Source organism: Thermobia domestica, chromosome 12 (genome assembly GCF_964235325.1).
Source record: "Thermobia domestica chromosome 12, izTheDome1.hap1.1, whole genome shotgun sequence".
Taxonomy (NCBI): Eukaryota; Metazoa; Arthropoda; class Insecta; order Zygentoma; family Lepismatidae; genus Thermobia; species Thermobia domestica.
The window spans coordinates 74,154,929-74,174,305 of NC_137465.1; the positions used below are offsets into that span (position 1 = coordinate 74,154,929).

The 19,377-nt window shown below is 35.1% G+C and overlaps 1 protein-coding gene across 2 annotated transcripts in view; it reads left to right on the forward strand.

Annotated features, from left to right (window-relative positions):
* The first annotated feature begins 7,798 nt into the window (after positions 1-7,798).
* LOC145666515 (cyclin-dependent kinase 7-like) overlaps positions 7,799-19,377 on the forward strand; it is a 155,985-nt gene continuing 144,406 nt past the window's right edge. Inside the window, exon 1 of one of the 2 annotated variants that reach the window (XM_081733802.1) lies at positions 7,799-8,206. In XM_081733802.1, coding sequence (XP_081589928.1) covers positions 8,153-8,206 — 54 coding nt within the window. In that variant the 5' untranslated portion in view covers positions 7,799-8,152. Of the gene's footprint in view, positions 8,207-18,862; positions 18,917-19,377 lie in introns of those variants that run through there. The other variant, XM_081733803.1, reaches the window with a different exon arrangement.

Sequence of the window (19,377 nt, forward strand, 5' to 3'; positions counted from 1 at the left end):
ATTTTTTCTTCCGGTGCCTTCCATGTGTCAATTTTCTTCTTCCAACAGTATAGTTGCGTTTCTTATCATGCAAATGAATCTGTATTTTTATACGTCTAATAACCTTAAGAGCCGTCTGGAAGCTTCGAGAGTATTCTTTCCCCTATTTCAACGATAATAACCTTGAGAAAAATCTAGAACAGTCTAGCATTTTATTTCACTCATTCCGACGACCAACATCAGCTGCTGCGTTACATGTCATGCATATAAATAAATCAAACAATATATTACCTTGTTAGACGTGTGTGATCTGCATATTTTATTTCCCAAAGGTCTTTCTGTATTCTGCTTGTCCAATTAGCATTTCTTTAACCGGAAAACATTTATGTGTCATGTTCTCTTTTCCATTTACAACATCCGTCCACAGCTGCAAATATTATCGTATTTTTCTGTGTCATTTACAAGATCATTACTATGCGGAAAAAAGGTGTATCAATTCTTCAAACTGTCAACCACCCGTGTATATAATTATTATGTATCCTATTATAACTCAATATTGAAGAATCAACAAGGAGTATCTGTCAGTTCTCCCAGTTAGTCAAAAAGTACACAAAAGTAGATTCAAGGTTAGTGTACTAGTTGTCCGCAATCTACTTGCTACTCAAGTTCCTGCACATCACATTTTGCAAACTTTATGGTTAAAATTCAGTTCTCTGCGGAGAAAAACGCGTTTATATAAGGAACAAATTTTCGCTGGTAGTAGAATTAAGATGGAGCACCACCCGGAAGTCAGTACATATTTTAGCTCATTCCCTTAACTACTGCACAATGAAACGTTACATATTGTAAATATTGTACTATGTGATAAGAGTATTCTTTCAGCTACAGCGCAAGACACTGATTCATTTGGTTCTGTCTCCTGACATCGAAAAACGTAACAAATAAAAGGAAATATTTGATTCGTTTTACAATAAGCACACAAGACAACACCTCCTGCTATATCTTACTAGAAGTGCTCCGTTTTATGAAATGTTTATTTGCATGTGTAGAGTATTTTAAGGTAACAATCTTATCACGATATAGATATATTTCTTGACCGTTTTTAGTGTTATGTTTCATATCTTATTTAAATATTAATTTACATTTAAGGAAATAGATTTTGAGACAAAACTTCCGCAGAACATCATAATGCGTTGTTGCCAAATTCGTACGTTTACTGTAGTAGAAACAATACGAAAATTCCTGGATTCTAGCGTTGGAGTTCGAGAAGCGGAATCGCGGTAAGGGTTGAAAACTAAGTTCTCAAGTAAGTATCTAGGCAGAATTCCATGTTTACTCTCTTTATTATCTGACTTCAGTAAACACTCGACACTGGCAATGCCGGACTATTCAAGCAGCGTTTTCATAACACCGAGAACATCTAGTGATCCTTCAATACTATGTAATACAGCTATATCCTAGGTTTAGAAATGTAAGGTCACTAATATTACTTTATTACAAGTCAGGGGTAAAAGTAGATCTGAAAAGATTGGGGAACGCATGTTGTCATGCCTTCCTCTGTGCCAATTTTTACCATTTAAAGTTTTTAGAAAGTGGAGAAACTCCATAGATATTTTCTGAAAGTAGGGGGCGGCGGCGTCCCGCATTCCCCCACATTTTTACCCCTGTTACAAATGCTTTATAGTGATTAAAATAGCTAAGTGTATATCAATGATGACTGCATTAGATATTATTTTCAGTCTGTGGAATACTTCTGCACAGCTATTTTTGTTCTTTGCAAATGCACTTCTGTCACTAGTATAAAACAATTACAAATGCCATTGCAACTAGTTTCATTGCGAAAACCCACAAATTTTCACTACTTACAAACGGGTATGCTAACAGTCACTAAAGCACTCTGTCCCTTGGTACTCACACCTGCGCTTCCACGTGTTTTCACCAGCTTTGCTTGCCCTGACTTGCGTGGAAAGCATTCCTGCTTTTACTAGTCATTTAGCACAGATTAGTTTGTATTTTTGTACTACATCTTTTGTGGCATACATCCCGGAATGCTGTAATTATACGTAAATCGTAAAACAATTCAAATTTTACAACAATTAGTAATACTGGCCCCTTGAATATCATTTATGCTAAGATTTTTAATGTCATGTCGTTCAGTGTTGATCTTTTGGAGTAGAATTAGAAGTTAATTAAAGAAATAATTATAATTATTCAACAATTATTTCGAGTAGTGTGCTTGAACTTGACCTGCTCTCTTGTGGTATTAATATACACATAATGACGCATAGGGCCTTATGCTGTGTCGTTTTCACGAATTATTAGCATTATGGTGGCGACTGACTATGATGCTTGACTAATGCTGCTTGTAGACGATCCACGAGACCTTGAACAAGACCATTAAGTACCTCAACTTTACACGTTCAAAGGAGTATTGTTCAAGACACATGAACAAGTGTCTCGAATGAACTTAAAACAACTTTTACACGATTATACAGGTATTGAATCATGTTTTATAAACTTGTTGATAGATGGCAGTCCAAAACAAGTGACTGTAACTATGAAAGCAAATGAAAGAGAAACTGCGTACTGATTTAGTTCAGACCTGCGCATGAATAGCTATAATATTAGCATATCTTTCCTAACTTCTGCATGCATTTTTAATTTAATAGATTATAATAAATAATTTAGAAAACAGGTCAATCGATTTTGCAGCAAGCGCATCGAATTTCCACTAAGTATTTTGTCCCTTTACATTAAATGCGGTTTAGGATAGCTGATGTTAAAAGAGTAAAGTGCTGCTTACATATAAAATCTTTCCCTACACTAAGCTTTTTTAAAAATTTCATTCTTCAAATGGAGTGCTGATGACAGAATCACACTCAAAAAAAAAAAAAAAAAAATCGAACTATTCCCTAAAATTGTGTGTATCACGAGGCAATGACTGCCTTTTGATGTTCTTTATGCTATGGCATCGGATACTGTTTAAGGAAAAGGCTGAAATCACACACACACACACACACAAATGAAGAAATGATATTATTTTTTCTGGTACTGGACTTACCGCCCATATCTGCACCAGACTTTCTTCACAAACCTATCCCATATTTGGTACTGGTTAAGAATAACACTCAAACGAATAGGCATTTCACTGTTAAAATGTGTGAGTGCGTATGAAGAAGGATTTTCTGAGATACCATAATAATTTCCACTGGCGGAGCATGTCTGTATAATGTAGGAAACCAGTATTTTATGTTTAGAAGTTTAATGCTACAAATACCAAATCATTACAAGGATTATACTTGAGTTCAAATGAGTGGATACGATGTCAAGGGCTTGTTGCACTATTCTTATTTATGCATGATTCTTATTCTTAAGTTTATTGCACTATAACCTCCGTCGATGACGTGCCTGCTCCCTACGGACGTACTCTCGTGTGGACCCCTTCTATGCTCCTGCCCTGACACTTTTAAATAGCATTCTCGATTTTAATGTTTTTTCACTTTTTTTTATATGTGGCATATGTCAGGATGCCCATTTATACCTTACGGTAAAGCACTCCTAACATTAATCTGCACGCATGAAAGCAACACCTACCTTAACTTCTGAAATACTACGTGTGGATTTCGTGATAAAATAATTAGATTACAATAGGATAACATGTAATCATTTCCAGAGCACTACAGTTTGCGAGCATATTCTCAATCTGTACGCAATTACCAGAAATTAATAATAGTACTAAACGTCATATTAAATCAAGAAAAGTCAGTTATATATATATATTTTTTTATTTAATGGACTTTTCTTTCTTAATCTATATCCGGTTTCTTGTATATTAAATACTCAAATTAATACTTATACTTTTCATTGCCTCAAAATTTAACAATAGTTATGGAGATGCAAGCACTATAACTATATAAATCGTGTATATTATCAACAAAAAAATACTAAGATATCTTCCGGCGCAGATATTAGCTTTTGTTTATTATTATAATGCACACTAGGAACATCAGATAATTATGGAAAATAATAATGAAAAGATATTTATTTAACATCTGCTGCTCTGTCTCACGACGCCATCATACTTGTTTTGTATTTTCCTGCACTCAACTCGAGCGCAGATTGGCTATTGAATGCTCTTGAATTGGATTGTTTAGAACAGGACCGAAACTTAGGCCGTGTCCAAAAGCGAATAGTGCACACTTCGAGGATGCACACTCGAAATCTATAGATGAAGTGCACACTAAATAGTGTACACTTCGTCAAATTAGCTTTTGATCCACACTTGTTTACAGCGCCTCATCGTGGTGGAATGTTGAACATTGTTAACAAAAGAAGGGAGAATTTCGAGTACTAGAAAAAATTAACGTGTTTTTTTTTAGATGAATGGCTTTCCAGTTATATTAAAGATAAATAAATCGTACAAATTGATAATATGGGGTAACCATAAAATGACTTAAAAGTTTCTTTCATGTATGCCAAGAGCTTCAGCTTTGCCGTATCTGCAAATATTTATCAGCATAAAAACCACTAAACTATTGGCAATGTTCTATTTTATTAGCCATGCTTGCGCGAGGGAATATTTATTAATCCCCCGGAAGAAAAGTAGCACTGATGGTTAGGGCGCTGATGACACTGATGCGAAGTAGCTTAGGAATTTTATTGCAGGTGAAAGTAGGCAATTTGCAAGAGCGTTAGGACACCGAAGGTACTGAGGGGAGCGCTAACAGTTATAAGTTACAATAATGTGGCTCATAACTACTTTGGGAGAGAGTTCATATTGAGTATAATTCCTTTATGTACGGTAGATACGCAACAACGACACTATAATCGTCGTCGTTATACTGTATTGCTTCAGTTACAGGCATACTGATTAGAGTATTTCTACTATATTGTGCTAATGTTGAAGTTCCTTATAAGTGTTATGTTACCCTTTCTTTGTGAATATATAGATTTTACCCGTAAATCTTCAAAACAGTGCCTCCATATTCTTAATCTACACCAAAAGTTAACACTTATAAGAATGACAAGGAAAGAAGTGGTGGAGTTGAACAACATGAGGACCAAAATTTACAGGAAAAAGCTATTATGTCACTATGAAATACCAATTTATAAGAATCACGTGCACTCAAGGTGGATAACCCTAATTAAAATAATATGTTAAAAAATAAAAGATTACTATCTTATAAGCCCGCTTGAATGAGTTCTGTACATTGTATACACTTCGACATTTTCGTGCACTTCACTATGCTTTCGGCGCCCTACATCTTTCTTGAAATATACCCGCTGTCTCTCCTACATGCTTCCCACTACGAAAATAGTTACTCAGTAACGAAACAAATCGCCTCGTCCAAATATAATCCTAAAAAGCTACTATTAATCTAATAAGAATTTTATGAAAATTAAGAGACGTTTTTATGAAAAAATACGGTATGCAATGTAGTGGCTCTCATTGTTCAACTATACGGAAGGAATTATTTGTTCATAATCAATTCATAATGGGCACCGTAATGGGATTATATAAATTAAAAGGAAGGCAAGTCTTAACTTTGGCCACTTTATTCAATGAATCGTTCAATGAACCGATTCGTAACCAAGACTGAAAAGAACATCCCCTGCGAGCCTCTAACCTGCCTTCACTCGCTAACGCTCGCTCGGCAATGGGTCTAATATGTATATTAAATATTAAACTTTGGTATAGAAAGGAACCTAGTTACTAACTTTATATATGAGCTAACAGACAAGTTCTCAAAACCGGAACCGAAAGATCAAATCGCTGAATCGAAGAATAAAAAAAAAAAAAAGAAAAAGACAAAGTAAAGACTTACCAAGACGAATTTGTGAAATCTTTGATAAGTGTGGAGAAAGAAAATTTTGATCTGTATTTCACTTTTTGGCAGCTGTCAAAAATGCAAAATGTATGGTAATTGGTATATTACAGTCTCTTAAGTGCAAGGAAATATGGTAGCTTTGAAAGGAATTTGTTTAGAATCAAAACTAGAAAATTAGGCCTATCTAGCTACGAATTAATATTTGCAGCTGTAGCTGTAGGTATAGAGAAATAAATAATCTAGGTATTCATTATTCTACGATAGAGCTTAACATTTTAATTCATACGCCATTAAAATTTGTCATTTACGTGCAAATAGCTCCATTACCGATAGTATAATTATTTCAATTAAGCTACATAAACCATGTAATATTTAAACGCAAATGAATTTATAGCATTATTAAAGAAACTATTTGGTTGCTTTCCCTATACTATTTTAAATTCCATTGCATACTGAAAGAACACAACGTAAATACGTTTGTTATTTGCGTAACATTTTTATATTCCACTTGTAAAATCACTAATTTGTATATTTGTCAAGTAAACTATTATTAGATCACCCCACAAATATATTCTCCTCAACAAAAATATTAAATATATGTCTTTTAAAATTTTATTAAGTCACTTTGACATTATTGTTGTTCCTACGACGAACTCCCATCTTAAGTACACAAGTGTGCTAACGTAGTGTACATCCTCGCACACTACCGGTACGTACTATGCCCTCGCAGACTTGTGAACTTGGACCTTTTGACGCACACTAGGTGACGTCAGTTCCGGAAATAAGCGTACTTCGAATGCACACTTGTATCTTTTGGACACGGCCTTAATTTCTTGTAAGAAACTATTGAATTCAATACAGAAATGACGTCAGTGCTGACGTCTTTTTCATCAAATAGTCTGTTCAAGCTTTCTTGGATCGTCTACAAGAAGTATAAGGAAACATATGTTACTCCAAATCTTTAGTATGGCAATAATCACACATCAGAACGACTCTGCATAAGGCTCACAATATCTGGGGGCCACAAAAAATATAACCCAGGCATTCTAACTGTGCCTTGCGGGATACGGCTGTTTCGGTGTAGGACGTTTTGGTGCAGGACGTTTCGGTGTAGGACGTTTCGGTGTACGGATGTCTCGGTGTAAGGACGTTTAGTTGTGAGGCTGGTTCGGTGTAAAAGTTCCAATGTTTACACTGAAACGCCCACTCTTCAAAATGAAAATTATTCATTAGGGAGAAATAAATTCATGAAGTAGAAAATATAAATTTATAAATAAAATTAAATTTAAATGCTGCTGTAATTGACAGGGGTTACTTATTTATATTTATAGCGGTTAAAGTTATTAATTGACTGAAAGCCATCCTCCATCTGTTTGTCAATATGTTCTAAAGCTGTCAATATCTTAAAGACAGAATAAATAGATTTTCAGGAATCTAGTTCTGAGGCACAACAGTTCAAGTGGGTGTTGGTGGGAATTTGTTCTGTTTTTAATCTAGTCTGTTTTTATTTATTTCCATTTTTTTAAATGCCCAATTGTCTTCTGCATTTTGTCAATTCTTTGATCAATGAATCCTTTTGTAAGTTACATAGCAATTCAACTTTGTGCCGACCCGCATCTTTATTTAATCAATACTTTTTGGTTGATATATTGTTCGAATCAGACAATCGTTTCATCCGTGCCATTCAATTTTTCTCAGTATTCTTTATTCGATTATGCCGCGAACTTTTGATCATTTACTTTTTCCATTATCAATTAATATATAAGACTACTTTAGTGATAGTTCATGAGATCGGAACCCTACGGCGTTATAGTCTCGAGCTTCCGTTTTTAGTGCATTTTTTCGTTTAATACAAAGGTTGTTTGGTTTCTTTTACTTTCAGTTTTCATAGTGGATGGACTTCCTTGACGTCGGTGTGTGTGTGTGTGTGTTTTTTTTACAGTGTTTTGCTTTATATATATTTTTTTAAGTAAACATGCGTGATTCTGGTTTCCACTTGTGCCATTATGGTTATGCTTTGTGACCATGATTTTTTTAGTGCAAAGTAATTTAATGTTTAATACCAATGACTCATCTTCTAAAAATTTTTAGTTTAAAGTGAGAATTAGCTACCAAGGCAGGAAATTTTTGTTATTACTACACCTGTAATTTCAATAATTTTTTATTCAGCAAACTTTAGTGGTTTGGTCGAAATGGGTCGTGTGCTGCGACCGTAGTTAATGTAATCCTTTTTTCAGAAAGAAGAAGACTCTCAATATCACAAATACCCGCTTACTTTGTATTTGTATTACAATATACTTACATATGATAAGGCGTGAAACAATTTGAAAGCTGAAATTTTAGATATGGATGATAGATTGAAGCGGTATGCAAAGATAGAATTTTTAGGCGAAGGGCAGGTAAGATTAACATTTTAGAAATTGTAAACGGTACTATCCTAATTCCAGGGGGATGCAAAATTTGTTTAGGAGATATGACACTTGATATCATAATAGAATAGATTAGCCTATATAAGTAACCAAAATAGGATATAGTATACGACAGTGCCTCATCATTTAGCGAGGACTCACGAAGTGCAGTCTTTTAAGGATTATTCATTGAGGATATAGGAAGTTGAAAATGAGGTAACAAGGCGACTTTCATTTAATTACTGAGTAATATAAAATAAAATGTACGTCGGTTTGCGTTGCGTTTCGTTGTGTTTTATGGTATGCGAAGAATAATAATGTGCCCTTGTACGTAGTGTATGAGTATATGTGGGGGATTTGAAACACATATCGCATGTCACGTGCACGCGGATGCTTCTTACTACTTCTAAATGTAATAAAATCATTTTTATACGTAGTGCAACAGTAGGAAGTATCCACGCGCACAAATCATGAGGTACTGTTGTATACTATTACCGCTACGGAACAGAAATAAATGATCAAAAACTACAAATCATCTGCCGAAGATAATTACCAGTTTTAGCTAAGAGGTTAAATAAGATTACGTAACGTTTCGTTCACTGTAGTATCTTATTTTAATTTAGTAGCTACCATACTTTACGTACGTTCATTAAATATTATACCCTCTTAGCATAAAATGCACTTTAATGCCGTACACATTTTTTGGGGTTCTTTCAAGCAGACGATTCTACCAAATAAATAATTTAAAGGTTTATCTCCTCGAGTAAGGGCCTAATCAGCCTAACTTACCCTTAACGTCTGTGTTTGTTAAGGTAGGTGTTGTATTACTTGGTTCAGAATGCCCTTAGGAGGGCTGAGTATAAAATGCGTACCAACTTCAAAAATTAAGCAACTTGTGCTGAGTGGCCAAAAAAGATCGAAAGTTTTGCTGAGTCACGGCCGATGCTCAGCAGGAGAGCATGAGTGAAAGCGAGGTGCTTCCGTAGAAAGCAGACGCGTCAGCAACTGTTGGTCTAGAAATAAACGATGGCAGAAAAACACGTCTTGCGTGTGACACAGCTTGCGACGCTTCTGTGGTCACTTTGTGCAGTTCCTTCACATAGCCCCTTAGGATTGAGTATAGCCCGCTCCTCCCAGTGATTTTTACGAATCATAGTGATTCTAACGATTCATATTAGTTCATAATGAATCGGAATCGCATGTTATAAAGGTTTAAGATGTAAATCTTGTGATAAGGAAGCTTTAGTATAAGTAGTAGTAGTAGTAGTAGCGATAGTAGTAGTGGTAGTTAGTAGCAATAGTAGTACTAGTACTAGTAGTTGGAACTGGTTAGAAGACCCGCAGGGGTTGGTTGGGTTCTGTTCTCGATATAAGAAGAAGTAGTAGTAGTAGTAGTAAAGTAGTAGTAGTAGTAGTAGTAATAGTAGTAAAGTAGTAGTAGTGACCCCTCCAGTTCCAGTGACAAAGAACTGGGGGGAGCGGGCTATACACAAGCCGTACCGTACCTTACTTCATCCTGTCTTACTTGTAAATTAAATATAGCATCTTTACCACTAACAGTCAATCACGCTGGAAAGATGTTCCATTTGTTGTCGCTTTTGGGTATTGTTTAGCTTTAGCCTACTTTTTGCGATATTTTATCCCGATTCTGTGGTTTTATGGTTTCATACGTTAAATTAGGATCCATAGTATAAGTAGTAGTAGGAACGTCCTTTTATTAATCCCTGTCTTCCACAAGATTTCATTTTTTTTTCTGTTGTTAGTATGTAACTACAGGTGTAAAACTAAACACCTGTTAAATCACAGTTCGCGTAGATATTCATTATTTTCTCAAACCGAGTGCAGTGTACATGGTGTCCATAGAAGTATCAGCAAAGCATTGTTGGCAAAAACCATGTTTTTTATTGAAAAAACGAAAAAAAAAAACATTTTTTGGTTTAAACCTTGTTTGTTTGTTTGTTTAAACCAGGTTTTTTTGATTTAAATAATTTGCTCTATGCATTTGTATCACATATGGACAGAAATACGTTTGTTTCAATTTGGTGTTACTATGCAACAACCGGTTGTGCTTGAAGGGGTCACATAAGCTTAAAGCGGAGTCCAAACCGTTTCTCGACTTACATCCGAAACAAATTGTCCTTCGTTTGAACTCGAAACCGGGACTAATTTGGCCACAAATGTGATACGTCTGCCGACTCCGTGATATGTTGTACTGATCTTTACATGCTGTTAATATAGTTGTCAAGAGTCATTTGAGAAGGACAAAAAGATAAACAGTTGCACAAATGAAACCATTACACGGAATTACGTATGGACAATTTCAAAATATTGCAGGGTTCAGAAGAACTAATTAAGTCCAAGTTAGTTCACTACGACTTTTATTAGTCCAAGTTAAAGAAATACAACGACTTAATTTTCATATCAGTAAGAAAAGTAAATAAAGATAAGAATTATTTGAGTTCACTTTGGCTCTGATCCATTTATAAATGGATACCAAAGATTCTTCTGATTTCAGTAAATGCCTCTCGTGGGGTTTGTATGACCCCCCCCCAAAAAAAAGAAAGAAAGTACGATATTTCGATGTCTTTTATCAATAGTAAACATTATTAAAGGGAAACAATATTTAGAATTTTTCTTTGATTGCAATTGCATAACAATAATAACAAACTAAAAAAAATCACAAAAGGAACATTCATAACCTTATTTAAAAAAAGTTGCTTTTGTAGTATATGCTCTTTCAGTAATGAATGGGGAATCTAGGTCTGAATATAATACGAATAATATGTGGGAGTGACACGCGATAACCCACAAATGTGTGTTCATCAAGATTTCACGAACATTTTTCGTTTTTTGGTTTAAACTTTTTTTTTTTTTTTTTTTTTTTTGGTATAGAAGCTTTTCCGTCATATCTATTCCATCTGTCAATACAGAACTTGGTACACACATTTCTTATCCTCTATAGTATTTTTCGAGATACACTTGGATTGTGTGTTTTTACCCAGGGCTACTTCAGAGGGGTCCAAAGTTGATGGGAGGGATTCTGGAAGGTATCTTCCCTACATTCTCCTAGTTTTCCTTGTTCAAGTGCGTTATGGTCCCCAATACATAGCACCTCTGGAAAGCTTGTTTCATGCTGAAAAGAATGAACTATAATCCATAACTTTCCAATGATCAGCGTTGATGCAATAGCTATTTCATTGAGTCTACGATTCTCTTTTTACTAAAAGATTTATTGGGCTCCAGGGATATACTCCGTTCTCTATGGCACCTAATTTTTAGTGCATGAACATATATTTGTTATGTTGATCGAATGGACTAGGTTTGATTCGGATGTCGGATTGACACGTTAATGTCCGTTCCTTGCAGGGTGGATTGATTTAAATCAGTCTGATTTAAATCAAGATTTAATTCACTTGATTTTTTAAATAAAAATCGTTAATTTAAATCAAATTCCGAAATTAAATAATTTAAAATAAAAAAAAGTAAAATCTTGTTTCGGTTCTGTTATTTCGGTTATGGGAGACTCAAATGTACAGTATGTACAGCATAGTATGGAAAGAAGTGTCATGCACTGGATGATTAGGGAAAATCTCATTTTGAACGGGTAACAGAGCAGTCCTACTTTCTTCTCTTTGTAACAATGGGTTTGGGTTTTTAAATCGTTAACTATTCCAACGGAGAAATCACCATAGACATTTCAGACGAAAATTCTTTCGTCTGCGCATTAGTTGTTTGTTCCCAGATAATAGGGCGTATTTAGAGGGGTCCTATTCCCTCTCCGATTTTTTAAAAGATTTATAACTTTAGGCGAAATTTATGTACTTCGTGCCTCAAGCTATTTCCATGTTTTTAAAAATATGCCCCTGCCAAATATCAGTAACTTTTGTAAAAAAATTACTGATAAACGTTGCTATAATTTTCCCTTAATGCTTAGCCTTTTAAATTATATTACCTACTTTTATTCTATTAAAAATCAAATCTTGATTATTCGATTAAAAAAGTACCAATAAACCTTTTTACTTCGGGTTTTTTTTCAAGACTGGAGGCATTATAGAACATGTTACATATACTTTCACGCCTTTCTGCGTCGGGACAGTGTGTGATGACGTCATAAATTTAAAAAGGTATTTTTTATGCCTATTATTCTTTTTTGGCGGGCTTACATTTTGCATTGAAAAGACTGAAATTTTACACACTCGTTCAGTGCACCTCTTAGCATTTTTCAGATGTTTTCAGATCTCTGAATGGAAACAGGGGGGTCCAGAGGGGAAAATGTAATAAATAAATAAAAAAAAAGATATTCTCATCAAAATAGCTTTTTTTTTCGCGATTGAGATGGAGACATATGAATGGTACTGTTTGAAAGCCTGTTCTATTCAGAAGAGAATGATGTACGAACCATGATCCTAGGATAAATAGGGATGTTTCAGGAAACTGTTACCTGAGATCCTGTTTTATACGGGAATCTGGGGTATTTGGGGAATATTATTTTTCGCGGGCTTACTTTTGCACCTAGAAGATTGAAATTTTGCACATTTATTCAATGCATCCCTTAGTATTTTTCAGTGTTTCAGATCTCTACCTTAAAATAGGGGGTTGGTCCAGAGGGGTAAAAAGTTTAAAAAGGATATTTTTAACAGAAAATCACTTTTTTTGTGATTTTTCCGCCCCAGATACACGATGGAGACATTTGAATGGTACGATTGAAAATCTCTTATTCTGAAGAGAATAATGTACAAATCACGATCCTAGGATAAATAGGGATGTCTGAGGAAATTTTTATGTTACATGGGGGTTATCCGGGACATTGTGGGGATGTTCTTAGCTTATTAAATATTTTCCCCGCCCTTACTATTCAAGATAGCTTGAAATTTTATACACACATTTAGTAAATCCCTTAGTATTTCCCAGTTGATTTTGAGATATATGCATTAACAACACAAGGGAGTCCAGAGGGGATCAAAATTTAAAAAAAAAAAAAAAAGAAAGAAAAATCCCATTTTCTCTCAAAATTTCCCGCTTCACGGACACGGTAGGGAAATGTAAATGTTACCGTTTCAAAGGCTGTTCTATTCTGAAGAGGATGAGGTATGAACCATGATCCTAGGATAAATAGGGATGATGATGTAGCTGCTTGACTGAAAGTCTATAATTTACCTTAAAAAAAACGTAATTTAAAAGGATTAAAAAACATTGTTTGGGATTGATATAGGTTAACAATTGGGGATTAATTCAAAATGCAACCCTAGTACTTTCACTTAAATGGCATAATTAGCATTTAATACCAATTCCTAATGCTTTTTCTTCAGTTCGCGACTTGTAATTTACGAGAAAGATTTGATTTAAATCAAAAAAATCATGATTTTTTTCTACCCTGGTTCCTTGTGAGTAAACCGTGATGGTGGTTGTATATTTTAGAGCCTTGGAAATCACACGCTCAGATGAACAGTTTAGTACTAGGGATGGCCGCAAAGTTTCGGTTCCGGCGGAACCGGTTCTTGGAGATCCGGTTTTCAGGACCTGTTCCAGACCTGAATCTGAAATCCCGGTTCCAGAACCGGATCTTAGGAACCGGTTCCATACTTGGATCTCAAAGCAACCAAAGACCCGTAAAGGAGGCACAAAATGCACCTTCAAAACACTGCAAAGGGGACCACGCGCCTGTGCCCTTCCCGCCCAGACCCGCTTGTGCCCGCGAGAAAAAAATTTGGTCCGCCAGTGGGTGTTTAGCCAAATGAGTTTGCCTGTTCGGTACATCATATTGCCAATTACACCGTTTGCTTAGGCAAATCTAGCACGCTGTTCACAGCCTGCCAGCAGCTCGGGTTTAGCGTAGGGTTGGCCACAAAGTTCTGGAACCGGTTCCAGAACCGGATCTGTTCAGAGCCGAAAACTGATTCCGCCAGGAGCCGGTTCTGGCCATCCCTATTTATTACGCATATGATCAATGATCAGCAAATTCGTTGCTTGCCCGATTCTAGACCAATTCATGGTTTATTTCCGATGTTTTGTATTATTATCTGCACAAACCGCTAATTAAATGAGTTTTTGTGTTGTAGAGAAGTCTGCTTTATCATTTTAAAGCAGAATTTTAAAGCCTAAAATTTCCCGAGCAAGCAAGCGAAGCAGAAAAAAGCTAGTTTTTCTTTATTCAAAACAGCTGTTTTTTTTTTTTCCGAGCCCTTGCATCTCTAGCCCGTCACACTGATATTATGATTGACCTATGTATCAGTTGGCACGTGATAAAAAATATTTAAATACTTCATGTTTTAATTTGTACGTAAAGAAAAAAATTACTTCCCTGCCGGACATGAATTCGGCAGTCTTGAACAGCAAGACGTACGAAAATAAATTTTTATTTGGTCTTTTACAGGAGCAGCTTAAGGCAAAATTTTCACCTGGGTAAAGAGATTTTGTTACTCCATTTCTGGTCGTAACCTGTGGTTTACATTTTATTACAGTGACTTTAATAATTTGGAAGCCATTTTTCAGAAGGAGGTAGGGTGGGTTCTAATGCGAATCTAATGAGTGTTAATGGTCAGTAAATTTATTGTCGAAAGATGAAGTGCAAAAAAGGACGTTAAGACCTATAAAAAGCTTTAAAAAGAGTAATAAAGAAAAAAAAAAACGAAAAAGGACACAAAAATCCACCATTTTCTTTCCTACAATGACCCAAAATGAACATATATTATGTTAAGCCTCGTCTTCGGGTATACGTGAAAAGGATTTTTCTTCAATTTCCGGGCCCTAGTTATATCTTATATTTTTATGGAGCGAAAGTATTCCATCACTAAACAAGAATTATCACCAAAGGCACAGGTGTTTTGGTGATAATTTTTGTGTTCAGCTAAATGTAAAACTCTGTTCTGAAGAGTGGGATTTTGGGTACATGTTGGTATTATTAATAAATGTTGTGAATTGTTAAATTACAAATTACAATATATATGCTTGACTGTGGTGTGGGGGGTGAAGTATCCGAAAGATTGCGCCCAAACCAGGACAGGGAGAGCCCAAGCACACAAATGCAACATAACGGGACATTTACTTCTTATAAATAAATAAATGCAAGGAGTCTCTGAACTCATCCTCTTGTTTACTTTGGAAAACGTGTTTTACATGTTCAACGCAAATTAATATCGCTGTTAAAATAAATAGATACATGAGGTACTTAGTGTTACCTTATACTTTAGTATAATGTAACATGATCCGAGAATTTGGAACATCCTGTATATATATTCGCAAAATTTTTCGTTTAGTAGAGATTTCAAAAATATGCTTCAATTTATTGTAGTAGGCCAAACAATAATAAATTTTGGCCAAACAATAATATTCAATTATAGATTTCATGAAAAATATATGTGTAGTATTATCATTTCAGAGTTTCGCTTATTTAATCGAAAATATTGCATTATTTTAGGAAATAAGAGTATATTTGGTAGTTTTAAATTATTTCCAATGATGTCTTGGAGTAAGGGATCTTAAGAAAATCAAAATTTTTATTTCGTAAATTCTTCGAAGTTTTAGTTCAGAAAAGTCAGCCATAATGTCTTCTTGATACATCCCTTTGTTTCAGTAAGAATTATCTGTCATTGGATCATCCGCAATCACACCTGCGTTTGAGATTGTGCGGTTCTTTTGATGTTCAGTGGAAAAACCTAGCATCCTATAGTTACGTCATCAAAATTATCCAATTAGGGATCTTCTTCCTATTATCTTTGTCTTTTACTAGAAGCAGTGCTAGAAGTTGGACGTGAAGTTATTCTCGTCTGTGGAAAAAAAATAGTGTTGAGAATTTAACTTGTGTCAACGAGTAAAATTCGATATTTTGGACTGTCATAACTACAAATGGCTGCAGTAACAGTGAGTAACGTTGCTTTGCTCAACGGACATCGGTTTTCCGGAGTGCGAGCAAGTCCTTCCATATCAGAACTCGAGTGATTGGGTAAGCCATCTTGCTCAGCTTCGAGGTGCATGGCATGGAAGCCAAGGCCATGAAAATTTGTTTTTGAGAACACCTGGTAAACCGTCCAGTTTGGGATTGGTGGTGTATTTTCTTCATCTAAGAAGTCCCTTTGTATTGACTGATGTGAAAGGTATCCAGAATTCTTCCTTTTCTTGAAGAAGATTAAATAAGTAAGTGACGTAGAGATAGTCCAACTAAAATTCCTTCTGGTACTCAAACCTTCAAAATTATGGTGTTTTGACAGTGAAAAATGGTGTCTTCTAGTGAAGAAATTAACGTCGCTATGTTGCACTATGCTCAGCAGTTTCCCTCGAAATTATCCATATACGGATTCATAATGTGTGTGTCAAAGCACACTCAATGGAAGGAAGAATTGTTATAGCGTCAGCAGCAATTGTCATAAGAATAACAAATGTATGTACAAATCTGTACATATGTTTACCCAAAATTTAAGGGATTTTAGAGTTTATAACTGGTAGAATTAAAAAGAAAGGGGGGGGGGGGACCTTGAAAGTACTGCTCGTTATGCAAGTCAAACTTTCTTTTCTTTGCTTATATGCAAGAAGCACTAACACTTTATTTTGAAATCATCCCGTCTCAAGTAGACAATATGGGTGCATTTTCTTTAGTACCGGTAATGCGAAATTTTCGTTATTAGTTCGAACCTCGATCTCCATATTCTGATATCCAGCTCAAGTTTATAGTATTTATGGAATAATTTTGGAAATTTTAAATTAGAAAACATTGATAACAACCAAATAACTAATCTGATAACTAAACGTCCTTGAGAAATGTGGTAATTAAAAACGATGTTGTACTATTATAAAGTGAAAATGTCAATGTATATGTGATTGTCTTTAGGTTAAGTTAGCTTAGTTAGGTAGGTTAGGTAGTTTAAGATAGGTTAGGTATGTTAGGTTAGATATAAAATCCTGTGTCTCTTTTCTCTCGAGTAAGCTTTCTGATATGATGAAAGAAATGTCAGTACAAGATGTAACATGGTAGGTTGAGAAGACCGTGTTATGTAAATGAAGTAGCTAAGGAATGCGTAAAATCCTCTAACCGGTCATCACCATGTAGAACTGACATCAGCACAGAATAAAGAAAAAGGGTGATAATGCACAAAGCTAGCGTACCATAAAATAAGAAGAAAATAATGTATTGTAATTTAAGTATTATTGAAGTGTTGTAAACTCGGTCTACTTTTATTTTCATTATTTATTCTTTTCTTTTATCACTGTCAACCTATACTACTAATGTATACAAGACCGTGGATTTAGAAGATTTGTTTTCTTAAATTTCGGAACATGTAAACAACATAGGTTGAATGAGACTCTTAATATTAATTTGTGAAGTTGGATTCGGATGGGTATACTGATTTGATATATTAGATTTTTTTTTAACAAAAATTTTCTGCAAACTTCATGTTAAGAAATTTTAACTGATTATAGAAATAAAGTATATGAGCCGTGGATAGAATATTTGATTTTTCTTTCAAACGAAGAGAACATTTTATTTAATTTAAGTAGTTAAGAATAGAGTAATATGCAATGCGTATGAAATACTGATAAGGTTCAAAGCAGTACATGGACAATACATTCTCTAGAAAATTTGAAAAATATAGCTGTGAAGAAAACAAAAGGGTATTTTCTTAGTGCGACTGGAGACGGAAATAACCGAATTCTGAAGAAAATTCATTCTTTCAATTTTTTTTTTTTTTTTTTTCAAAACGTTTTCAGTTTGGAGTATATATTTTTTTCCGTTGCGCTAAATTCAGTTTGGAAGTGCATTAAAAGTATTTTATTTTGTTCGGTAGGGCCATTATAGATCTAATTTAAGATTTCCATAGTCCTCACTGCCAGCTCCACTGGGAGATCGACTTCCTGTGTCTGTAGTTTGTGGTTCGCAACCTTTTCCTCAAAGGGATGCGGATGACGAACTGCAGACCTGGATGCCAGCCTGTGAGTTGAGATGGAAGAGGATCTGAAATCATATTCTTTGGGGCAAATTTGAGTTCCATTTTCCGGAGACAACTGACTTGGTGAATGGATCAGTAATTGTTGGGGGCATGCCTGCACGGGCCCAGTAGGTTCGCGGCCACCAGTCAGTGATACATTTGCACAGTCCAGGGTTCTAAGGAAAGTGAACATCATACAGAATTAGATCATATATACCCATACACATTTATAATCATTTTTATTTTATTTATTTATTTATTTATTTATTTTATTATTATTATTATTTTATTTTATTATTTATTTATTTATTTATTTATTTATTTATTTATTTTTGTAAAATTAGTAATACAATATGTACATATAGGCTATGTAGTGAACAGTGTTGCGACCTTAAGGGTTTATCTGCATTAATTTAGACATCCTACGACACCTACTATTGTAGAAGTTTGCGAAATTTCGTACAAATTTGGAAGTTTGGTACTTTATTTCTGACCCCTAGTGGAATATTCTAGATCCTTCCGAAAGAATATAAAATATTTCAGAATATTTTACAATGCTTTGGAACAGTTTCAAATTCTGCAGAATATTGTAGAACATTATAGAATAATATGTTTCTTTCCAGAATAATCTAAATCCTTCTGCTCCTTCCATGTAGCGGACCGTCATCGTCGGGGAGGAATTATAGCTGAGAGGCGGCTTCATTTCTCAGTCCTTTATTACCCCTCATCCAAATGTTCTTGCATGCCCTCTCAGCCACGAATACCGCTACGGGACTCGCAGGTGGGTTGCTAGGAGTCTTAGGAAGTGAATCCGTGGACATCTTCCTCCATCTAGGGTGGACGTGCATCCTTCCTGGCCTGCTGTTGTGTGGGTCCGGTGTTCAAGTTTTTGAAAATGTAAAATATACAAAAATCTATTAAAACATAAAAAAGTAAGAAAGAAAAAATAAAACCACATTTTTTCTTGTGGACTAGTAAGGTTTATTTTTTTGTTTCGACAGGTTGTTTCTTTTATTTCCAATTCTTTTCCCAGTGCCATGCGTTTCTGTCGATCCGTCCCCATTCCCCTTGACCGCATCGGCCCCACGCTGATCCTACGATGAGGGCGTGCGTATGGGATAGCCAGGGGAGTAGCTTAAGTTCTCCTCGCAAGCGACTCTGTATGAAGTTGAGGCGTTCACACACATTTTATATTTAAAAATATATATTTAATAGCAATTTTTATGGGTACAAAATCTATAA